This window comes from Populus trichocarpa, chromosome 11, assembly GCF_000002775.5.
Source record: "Populus trichocarpa isolate Nisqually-1 chromosome 11, P.trichocarpa_v4.1, whole genome shotgun sequence".
Taxonomy (NCBI): domain Eukaryota; kingdom Viridiplantae; phylum Streptophyta; class Magnoliopsida; order Malpighiales; family Salicaceae; genus Populus; species Populus trichocarpa.
The window spans coordinates 2,549,171-2,560,651 of NC_037295.2; the positions used below are offsets into that span (position 1 = coordinate 2,549,171).

The 11,481-nt window shown below is 29.8% G+C and overlaps 2 protein-coding genes across 2 annotated transcripts; one reads left to right on the plus strand and one right to left on the minus strand.

Moving 5' to 3' along the window:
- Window positions 1-4,462: 4,462 nt before the first annotated feature.
- LOC7495297 (protein DESIGUAL 2) lies at window positions 4,463-5,424 on the minus strand. Its single transcript, XM_002316667.4, has 3 exons — window positions 5,216-5,424; window positions 4,915-5,120; window positions 4,463-4,824 (listed from the first exon to the last, which is right to left on the minus strand). Exons 1-3 carry the CDS (start codon window positions 5,312-5,314, stop codon window positions 4,608-4,610), a joined length of 522 nt encoding a protein of 173 aa, XP_002316703.2. The 5' UTR covers window positions 5,315-5,424; the 3' UTR covers window positions 4,463-4,607.
- A 1,603-nt stretch (window positions 5,425-7,027) lies between these two features.
- Window positions 7,028-10,018, plus strand: LOC7495296 (protein HEAT-STRESS-ASSOCIATED 32). The gene is made up of 5 exons (XM_002317235.4): window positions 7,028-7,321; window positions 8,009-8,200; window positions 8,315-8,525; window positions 9,383-9,606; window positions 9,698-10,018. Exons 1-5 carry the CDS (start codon window positions 7,187-7,189, stop codon window positions 9,809-9,811), a joined length of 876 nt encoding a protein of 291 aa, XP_002317271.2. The 5' UTR covers window positions 7,028-7,186; the 3' UTR covers window positions 9,812-10,018.
- Window positions 10,019-11,481: the final 1,463 nt, after the last annotated feature.

The window sequence follows — 11,481 nt, forward strand, 5'->3', positions numbered from 1 at the left end:
GGGCTTTCACTTGAGAGGGTATGTTAGAAAATAATATAAATCATATTATGGGATCTCATCTAACAATTTAAACTATTGAGTTGAGATGGTTCTTTGACCGGAAGCCTTTAGAGGAGAACATAAGACTGTTTTCCCTCCAGAACTCGAAGAGATGTCTCGAAATATCTTGAAGAAGTGTGAGGGGTTGCCACTTGCTATCCTAGCAATAGGAGGCCTGCTGTCGAAGAAGGAAAAAAACAGGTTTGGAATGGAAGAGAGTTCTTGAAAGACTAGCTACAGAACTGAACAGTGACAGCAACGTAACAAGAGAGTTTCCATGAAAAATTAACTTCAACAAAATGATAAGCAAGCCTTCAAAACAAGAAGATAATATCTACGTAATTATTATATGTATAACGATCAATATGTTTGTAGACATCCATGGAGTTGCTTTACCATAATATTCCGAACTAGAATACAACGAAAATAGCAGTCCCTAACATGACATTAAGAGATATAATTTCAATTAATATATTTGTATTCATAAGAACATGGGAAAAAAAAAAAAAAAAAACTCTTATAGAAACTTACGTGCACCTTCCACAAAAGATTAATAGAGAGAAATGTCCGCCTTTAGATATTTTCAAACCCAGTCGAATTCTAATCATTTGGCTTAATTAATGCACTCTCCTTTCTCACAATTAAATAGGGATTCACAATTTCCTACTAGTTCTTTCGCCAAACGATGTGTAATCACACTAGGGTTTCACTAGTTTTGTTTACCTGCTAGGCTGCATGCCATAACATTTTTTTATCAGGAAAAAAAAACTAGTTCTGTGCAAGTGTATTTTTAAAAAAAAACTTGGGGTGTAGATTTGATTGAGAAAAAAATAATGGTATTATTTAATTAAATAATAAAAAATAGATAATAATAGTAAATAAATCAACTTAAAAAAAAATTATGGTAACCTGAAAAAAAAAAAGGTCAAAGAATAAACCAATAGAAAAAAAAAATTGAAGTCTAATTCTAAAAAATATAATGTAGAACGATGAAATCTAAAAGAATATCAATATAAAAAATACCAAAAAAATACACAATAAACTAAATTCTACAACCCAAATCATGTGAATGAGATAACCCACTGAAAGGCAAACAGAGAAACATTGCAAAGCTCAATTCTAAAACAACCTAATGTTGAAGAACAAAAAACAAACAATATTAAATTTGAAAAAAGCAACCCAAAAAAAAAAGAGCCAACCCACAAAGTCCTATTTCTAAGTGATGGGAGAAAGGAAATTGAAAAAAATCACAAATTCAAATATTAAAAAACCATCAACCTTGAAGGATGGAATCAAAAAGAAAATTTAGTCCCAAGATATATAATGTTGAAAAATAAAGTTGGAAAAAAATATTAATCTAAAAAATTTTCCAAAATAAATCCAATAAAAAACAACAAATAAAAAGACTCGAGATAATCCAGGTCAGTTTGAAATTTCATAAAAAAAAAATCCTATAGAAAGTAGATAAAGAAAGAAAAAAGTTTGATCACTAATAATATAAATGATGAAATTGAAAAAAACATAAATTTAAAAAAATGACAAGAAACCAAGCAAACATGGATGAACCTTCTAGACCTGGACTAATGTCTTAAACTCGTAATCAATGAAATCCTCAACCCGAGCTGGACCAAGAAACTTAATTTTCAACCATGTTAATATTGAAGGATGAAATGAAATCAAATTAAAAAAATAGCGAAAGAAAATTTAACAAAGAACTACAAATAGAAAAACCTAAGATAACTTGGGTCATTTTCAAATTCAGAGAAAAAAATATACAAAAAAAAATAAATAAAAAATAATGGGTCTCGGTCTCTAATTGAATAAATGCATAAGGACAAAACTGAAACAACACGAGCTTAAAGAATTGAAAAAAAAACAAAGCGAACTCGGGCGAACCTCCTAAATCTCGATTAATCTTTAAAACTCGCAACTCGTGAAATCCTAGATCTAAACTCAATCAAGAAGCTTAATTCTTAGCTAATTTAATATTGAAAAATAAAACTGAAAAAAAATATTAATTTAAATTCTTTTCAAAGTAAATAAAATAGCAATAAAAAGAATAAGGATCATATTTGATAGGAAAAAAACTCAAAGGAGAATGAAATTGTAAAAAAAAAAACAATTAGAAAAATTTAAATAAAAAAATAACAATCAAAATAATAAGGACTAATTTTGAAAGATTAAAAAATTTAAGGGGGATGAGATTGAAAAAGAGTTTTAATTTTATAAATTATTAAAAAAATTATTTCAAATATTGAAGGATGAGATCAGAAAGAAAACATTCGTTTAAGAAATTAGCAACAAAAAGAAATTTAACAAAGAATGACAAATAAAAAGACCCAAGATAATCCAGGTTATTTTAAAAATAGTGTAAAATTCTACAAAAAGTAAATAAATAAATATAACAAAATCTAGTATCAAATTGAATAAATGTTAAAGGATAAAGCTAAGAAAAGATCTCTAAAACTTGTAGCCCATAAAATCCTAGATTTATATTCAACTAAGAAGCTCAATTATCAACTAATTTAATATACAAGGATGAAATAAAAAAAATATAAAATTCAAAATAAAAATATAGCAATGATTAAAAGAATGAGAATCACATTTGATAGGAAAACAAACTGAAGAAGGATAAAAAAAAATAAAAATTATCCCAAATAAAACAAACAACAATAAAAAAAATAGGAACCAAATTTGGAAGGTTAAAAAATTAAAGAGGGACGAAACTAAAAAAATATTTCTAATTCTATAAATTATTCAAAATTAAACAAATAGTAATTAAAAGAATATTGACTAAATTTGAAGATAAAACAAATTCAAGGGGGTGCTTTGAAATTTGATGGATGAAATAAATTGAAAGTGAATGAAATTGTTTTTTTAATTTTACAAATTATTTTAAATAAAGTAAATAGTAATCAAATGAATATAGATCAAATTTAAAGGAAAAATAAATTGAAGAGTTACTTTGAGAATTTGAAAGGTCAAACGTGAAAATTGAGGAGTATATAAAAGAAGAGAAAAGAAAGACAAAAAAGAAAGGCTATTGACACTAAATTGGAGCTCTGTTGGTCACATGTATCACCTAGGAATAAATAGGTCATTGAGATTATGCAAACCATATTATTGGCATCTTTGGTGGTTGTAACGCTCCGCATGCATCACTTTAGAACTTTAGAGCAGTGGATGCATTATGCGTTAACAAGTTTTTGTTTTTAAATTATATTTTATATTTATTCAAAGTTTAAATTGACTATTAGTTAACTTGATTATAGTAAAAACAATCACGATGAAAATACAAAAAAGACCCTAAATATCAGTTAATACTTGATTATAGTAAAAACAATCACGATGAAAATACAAAAAAGACCCTAAATATCAGTTAAATTTTTTTTGCTTTTAATAGTAATTTAATAATTTTACTATGTTAAAAAAGTAAAAAGTAAAAAAAAAACCCTAGATGTCAATTGAATAAATTATGTTTTTAAAGGTAATTTAATCATTTTGTTATGTTTGAAAAAGTTAAAAAGATTGATTTACCCCCGATCAATATGAAAATGACTAATGAACTTTGAAAAAGACTATACTGTCCCTAATAGCTAGTTGATTGATTTTTTTAGAAAGGGTAAAATGATAATTATACTATTGTGGGGAATAGTTATATATGTTTAGGTACATCATAAATTTGCTTTATGTTTTAGCATGTTTTTAATTTGTTATTTTTGTGGTTTTTATCATGGATTAGTACTAGTTTTTAGTGAAAATAGCTTGATTTGATGTTAATTAGAAGTAATTTGTTTGATTTCTTAAATGAAATATGGTATTTATTTTCTTCTTTGTGTCTTGAGAAGTTTCGTGATTAGTTGGTGGAGTAGTTATATGATTGACCATGTTGAAATAGTGTTGTAATTGAATTTATATTATTTATTTTTATTATCCAAAAGGTTTTGAGTAGGATCTTCATTTTGTATCAAAAGAAAAAAAAAAGTTATTAATCTTTATTTGGTTTGGCCTAAAGCTAGGTTAAACGTTGCTGAGATAATTTTGGTTAATTAAAATCATATATTTTTAATTTTTTTTATAAAAAAAATAAAATGATGTTGTTTTGAATATATATATATATATATATATAGTAAAATTAAATTTTAACTGGGTTTGATTTGAGTAATCACGTTGTGAATTGATTAGCTGAATTGTTTGTGTTTAATTGAGTCAGCTTTAATAACGATGAAAAAGGGATAAAAATGATGAAACATTTCTAAATATGAGTTTTAAATCTTTATTGGCTGGGAATTATGAAGCTTAATTAACATGATAGAATCTCATCATGACTTGAAAAATGAACTAATAGAGATTTGCATTGATCTTTTGACTCGATTCGTGATTCTGAATCTAACCAGGAAAAGGAATATAACACACTCTAGCGTCCAAGAAGTTAATCAAATGGTAACTCATTAAGAAAAAGCTTAAAATCTTATTACATGATTATAAGTTGAATGAAGAATGCAATCCAATTGAGGAGGACTAGAAGAGGGATCTGATCAAATTAAAGAAAACTGGAAATTAATAGGCTAAGCTTGAGTTGCATTACGGTCATGATGCCGAGAATTGTCTCTGGCTGTAGCAGTGGCGGATACATAATAGGAAACTGTGAAGAGTCCATGAACAAAACACAGAATGCCTCCAATTGACAGAACACGATTATGTGATAGTCCACATAATTTTCTTGATTTTGAGTTCGCCATTGTCCCTATGATCAGCAATGAGAACCCAATTGCCAGTATAATCCTGATATGCTCAGAACAGAAGTATGTGTATGTCAGAATCAAGTTTTGAGTTTGTGCAGTGTGTAGGTTTTGTTGTTTTGACAGTACATACCATGAGAAGAAAAGGGAAGCGACAGCTAGTTGCTTGTTAGCAGATGCCTTGTTGAATTCTTCCTTGGAGCACATGCAAGTGCAGCCACCAAGCAAGGTAGCAACGACATGAGCAAGGGAAAGAAGTATCACCGCAGCCAAGCCTAGCTTGAAAGCTTGATGACTTGGGTCTCTACAGTCAAAAATCCACATCTTTAAATGCTTCACCTGAATTAAGACCACCCAAATGAAGAAATGATCAGAAACCAAAAGCTGAAGGAGAAATTGATACAAGGTTTGGATTCAAATCCGAACTGGTTTACCTTGTTTTGAGCCATCTCAGCTTCAATCCCAAGTATGCCAGCAACAACATCCAATGCCATGATTAAGAGACAAACCAGAAAGCCAATGTTTTTGGCCATTTTTCTTTTCAAGATTGACAAGAGGTGACAGTTTTAAAGAAGCTTGTGAACAAGGAGAAGACAGGCAGGGGAAATCTTTATAAGGAATTTGTCTTTCTTTATAAGCAAGCTTCATGAAAGGCATAATAAGAATAAAGTTGAGATTAGCAATAGATATGAGAAGGATTAGCTGTGAGTTATGAGTGAAAAAGTTTCTTTTGTCTCGACATTTCTCTTTATTCTTTCTTTTGCTGCTTCTTTCCAAATTCTGATTCTTTTCATGGGAGACAAGGAAAGTTGAGGCATCACCAGCAAGGTATATTAGCATTGATGTGCACGCAGGACAACTAAGAAGAGATCCTACCTCGAAATCCTAACTCACACAATACTAAAAGTGATGTTCTAGATCTATTTCAAAAGGAAAAGAACTTGAGGTTATGGTGAAAAGCCTCTCATTCATGTGAAGTTCAAGAATAATTTATGCGTTGTCCATATAGATCCATACATCAATGTTCCAATCTTTTTCCTATGATTTAAAATTTCACAATATTTTATATGTAATTCCCAAAAGAACTCAATTATCTTTATAATTAAGTGTATATTTGGTATTTTTATGGTGCAAAGTACTTTTCAATTAAAAATATATCAAAATAATATATATTTTTATATATTTTTAATATTATTATATTAAAATCATTAAAAAAAACATCAATTTAATGTTTTTTAAGTGAAAAATATTTTAAAAAAATAACACAATGCCATGAAGTTTACAAATCAATCTATATCTTTTGAATATATATATATATATATATATATATATATATATATATATATATATATATATTGTTGTATTTTAAGTATTTTTTAAGGTAATGTAGAACAAAATGTGAGAAAAAAAAAGAAAATGACTAAAAAAGGATGTGACTAGGTGTTTTATCTTTATTTGTTGCTGTGCTTTTAAGTAATCCTTAATCTTTTATATAAATTAAATTAAAAGGTTAAAATAATATTAGTATTAATAAGATTGAATGTGTAATAAAATTTATTTATATATAAAAAAATGAAGCAACGTTTCATTTTTATTTACGCTTAAGAAAAAAATATTTTTTATTTTATTTTTACAATTACAAAACTACATAGTATAATAACCACTTGTCTTCCTTTTTTCCTCACATATTTAAATATATGAATTTAATCAAATTATAATTAACTAATATTTTTTTAAAAAAATCCAAAACAAACACAAAGAATTGAAGAATTACTATAAAGAAAAAGATTGATAAAAAATAAAAGAAAAATTAAGGATAATGGTATCAATGTCCTCAACTTCACCCTAACATAATAGTAATATCTCAATCATTCTTATAAAAGTAAGTTTAAGAAAAATATTTTTAATTACGGGTTTAAAAAATAAATTTTAAAATATATATATATTTAATTAAAACTATTTTGAGATAAATTTATGTAAATTGATGGATTTTGTAATAAAAATAAAAAAGAAATCATATAAATCTAAATTTAAATTTAAAGTAATTAACAAGTATGTTAACTTAAACTAAAAAAGGATCTCATTGAAATTTTTTAATATATTGAGGATCTAATCAAGACAACAAATAAGTTAGAGATCTAATTAAGATTGAGATTATAGCTTGAGGACTCTTTTGAGGTTTGTCCAAAAAAGTGAAGTCCAGACATGGATTGGATTGCTGTCACATCAGTTCTACACTTGTCAGTCTGTGGGAGTCTTGCACAGAGAATTGATCACAAATCAAGTTTCCGCCTTTTCTCTCTAGAAGAAGCCGGACACTTCTCCTGAGAGAGCAAGGAAGAATAATAGGAAACAGAGTTTCTTTTGCTTCACAACAGTAAGGGGAAGGGAAAGGAGAAGGGAAGATGTCATCATCCTCAGTGTATTACCAATGGAAGAGCTTCGAGGAAGACGAAGATCGACCAGAGAAGCCTCGTAGATTTGGAGTTACAGAGATGAGAGGCCCTCAGTATACTCTTTTAAGCCAGAACATGCTTCAAGTATGTTTAAAGAATCTACCATTTTTTTCCCTCGTCTTTTAACTTGCAAAGTTTTTTTTTTTTTTTTTTTGTATGTTTGACACATCTTTCTTATATTTTTTTTTAGTTATTTTTAAAATGTTTTGAAAAACACCGTTCCGAATGCTTTATCAAATAGCTCTTAAAAAACACTTTTATCACAGTCTCAGTTAGCTCTTTGATTTTGATGGATGTCCATCTTGTCATTTGGTGGACTAACTTATTATTGACTGAATTTAAGGAAATGAAATGCTAGCTCTGTGTGTTTTTGCTAGGAATCACCATGTGTTTGATGTAGTTTAACAATATGCTGTGGCTTTTTGTTAGGAATCTTTTTTTCCCCCGAGGGGATGTGTTAATTTTAGGGTGATAGAGAATCATTTGAAGTGTTTCTTGATTGACCCAAATAGAGTTAGAGCAATAATAATTTGAAAATTACTAAGTCTAGCTAGGAACTTCAAAAGTGAGAAATATCGAGAAAGATTTGCAAGTTAAGAATTGAAAATTAGTTTTGAGCATTTTGTTACGATTTGTTCTAAGGGGTGTTTCTGCAATGCCATCATTTTGTTTTTCGTAGAATGCTTATTGGAGAAGTCTAACTATGTAAAGTCATGGAATTTGAGTCTCTACTTTGCTTCTACTTATGCATACTCACACAGAGCTTGGCAGGATGTTTTTGAGACAATGGGGCAGTTTGTTGATGGACTGAAATTCTCTGGAGGTTCTCATAGTTTGATGCCTAAGTCTTTTATTAAAGAAGTGGTTGACATGGCCCACAAACATGATGTGTATGTTAGTACCGGTGATTGGGCTGAGCATTTGCTTCATAAAGGTCCAACGGCTTTCAAAGAGTATGTTGAGGTGAGGGAGAGAAGAGAGATTGATTATAACACGTGTGCGTGCACACACATTTATAATTGTTTTATAATGTTTTATTGGACAGTGATTTGGTTTTGCTACTGTGATGCTCTTTAGGAATGTAAAAGTATGGGGTTTGACACAATTGAGCTGAATGTGGGATCGCTTGGAGTTCCTGAAGAAACACTTTTGAGATACGTGCGCTTGATTAAGAGTGGTGGTTTGAAAGCCAAGCCTCAATTTGCAGTCAAGTTTAACAGGTCAGACATTCCGATTGGTGGGCATAGAGCATTTGGGGCTTATGTACCCCCAACACCTCGAAGCTCTGGTAAGGAAGCAGCAATTAGCTTCTTGTTTGTTTTCTTTGGAAATACATTGCGTGAAAATGGAGGGATATAAGTATAGCATAATGGCTGATGAACTAGGGAACACAGTGCATCCGAAACTCTCAAGTCATATATTGCCATTCAGTTGCAGGATATGCAGGCTGAGCTATAGTTAGATATCTAGCTCAAATGGATAATTGATCCATGGATATAAAAAATAAGCCTAAAGTATTTTCAGAATCTCTCCACTTGATTAATTGGAAATGTAATGCAGGATACTGCTGATTGAATGTGTAAAGCATTTGCCATCCACTGAGTCATTACTGTAGCCAATGGTCAAATTAAGGTTCTCAGTATCATAATATATGTTAAACAGTTGAAGGCATTGATGTGATACTCCAATCAGTCAATGTTCTAAGTTTAATTTAATAAGCAATTACTGCTATGCTCATGCACATGTTTGTGATTTTCATGGTTACAAACCGTTGAAGGCTTTGATTATCAATTTTTCTTTATGAAATTGGCATCATTCAGATTTAAAGAAGTGTTGAACACTGTTTGTGGAAATCCAACTACCATCAGAGAGATCTTGATGGTGGAAAGAAATTGCCATAATTTGGGAGGTAATGGATTAGTTAATGACTGCTCATTAAAACACAGTTGTTCAAACAATTATGGAAAAAAACTAGTGTATGCCCTAGTAAATGGTGGTGCAAGTGACAACAAGATGTTGAAGCACTTGAATTCAGAGAAGCATGCATTATTTCTAAGGATGCTTGGGCTAGAGTTGAAATATGCGTGTAACAGAAATGTGACCATTGCATCCAAGCTTATAAGGATCTATATCTTTGTTTCACAGAACTGGTTGAAGATGTTAATCTCCTGATTAACATGGCCGAGAGATGCTTAGAGGCTGGGGCAGACATGATTATGATTGATGCAGACGACATCTGCAAGGATGTTGATTCTCTGAGAGCAGATATAGTTGCAAAAGTAATTGGACGACTAGGTCTTGAGAAGACCATGTTTGAAGCATCAAATACAAAAACTGCAGACTGGTTTATCAAACGTTATGGCCCAAAGGTAATATTCCTCCGTCTCTCCTTAATCTTATGGTGAAATCAAGCATCAAACTTTGATATAACTGTTGCTAATGGCATGTATTCTTTCTCAGGTGAACCTCTTTGTGGATCATTCTCAAGTAATTGGTCTAGAATGCCTCCGAGGCGGCCACAACATGGGTAGAAGACAAGCTTCTGCTCTTGGCTCCTCATACTTTCTCTTCTGAACTGTTGTTTTGCGAACGGACAGCATTTTCCCTGTTGTAAGCTGGAACTTGATATGTTATGTCTTCCTACTTTGTGATATCTATGTCAGTAATGCTAAATGTGTGAGACTGATCATATGTTGCATGCATGTCTCAATCGTGCATGTTCTAATGTAAGATGTCTGCTGATTTTTAGCTCATCAAAATATCAAATTCCTCTTCCCGTCATTTCCCGTGTCAGAATCTGGCCCTTTATCGTTTTTTTTTTCTCTTGGCTTGGTCATTCACAATGCGTAATGATAGGATACAACTATTTGAGATTGGATAAATACATATAATAACATGAATTCGACTGAATATTTGATTTGATAAATAAAAATACCTTTAACCTCGACATATAAGGCCAACAGCTCATCACCCCAACATGAATCCTGTTGTGTTGGCTTGGGTTGATAAGTGGGCTTAGTTCTAGGTTTGAATTCTAGTATTATTTAGGCATAGTTATAGTTGTAAAACCTGTGCTGGGTTGGTTGTTACCTCAATTGCTTGCCATCGATTATTTGTTGTTGTTATTGTTTTTTTTTTTTTTTATTTTACCGAAACAACTTCATTTCTTAAAAGAAAAATTTTGAAATGATGTCTTTTTTATTTTTAAATGATAATTTAGGTTAACCTGTCAATCTATAGACAACCCATCCGACTCCCAACCCAAACCTAAGTCGGGTTGAGCCTTAGTTAGGTCTTATAGATATGTATTTAGGGCTTAGAAAGAATAACTTCATGGTTATTGATAAATGGATGAATTGTTAGAATCAAAGTTGCTAACAATTTTTCATTCACAAGGTGTTTGATAAAAGGTATAATCCTTATGCCTATTATTTATCATTGAACACAGAATATTTTGCTTCTTTGAATAATGCAGTGCAGGGCAACAAATTCATTTGTGCTATAAGTGTGCACCTAACCTCTCATGGATATGCCACGCTTTGTGTGGTAGCTGGACAGATGATAACCTACTTTCTTACCATATATATATATATATATACACGGAAATACTTTTCGAAAATTATGAAAAAATTAAAAATTATTATCTCTTGTGAATATTAGTATTTATTATTTTATTTAATTAGAATATATTCTTACAGTAAGAAGTTAAAAGCACACTAGGTTATGCGATAAGGACTCTCACATATCTAAATCTTGATCTTGCTATATTCTTCTCAAATTCAAAGCTTTAGGTGCGTTTGATTTTGGAAAGTAATTTTTAGAAAATTATTTTCTAAATTTTTTTGTGTTTGTTTGCTATTAGAAAAGTTAGTCAATGAAAAATTTAGCTTGATTTCCAGAAAAATGTTTTTCTTTTATTTTGAACGGAAAATACTTTCTAAAAGTTGTGAAAAAATTAGAAATGCCATATTATTCGTTGATTATATCAAATTTGGTCCTCAAACTTTTGATTGCTATATATATATATATATATATTAAAAATTTATTTTTCAATTTCATCCCTTAAAATTTAATTTTTATATTAACTTTGGTTCTCATTTTTATAATTATTATTTGCTTTTCTCTTATTATTTTTTAATTGAAAATTTTAATCTATCAAATTTAGTCCTCATTTTTTTGATTGTTACTTATTTTATTTGAAATAATTTATGAAATGTTAATTATTATTATTTTAATTTCTTCAT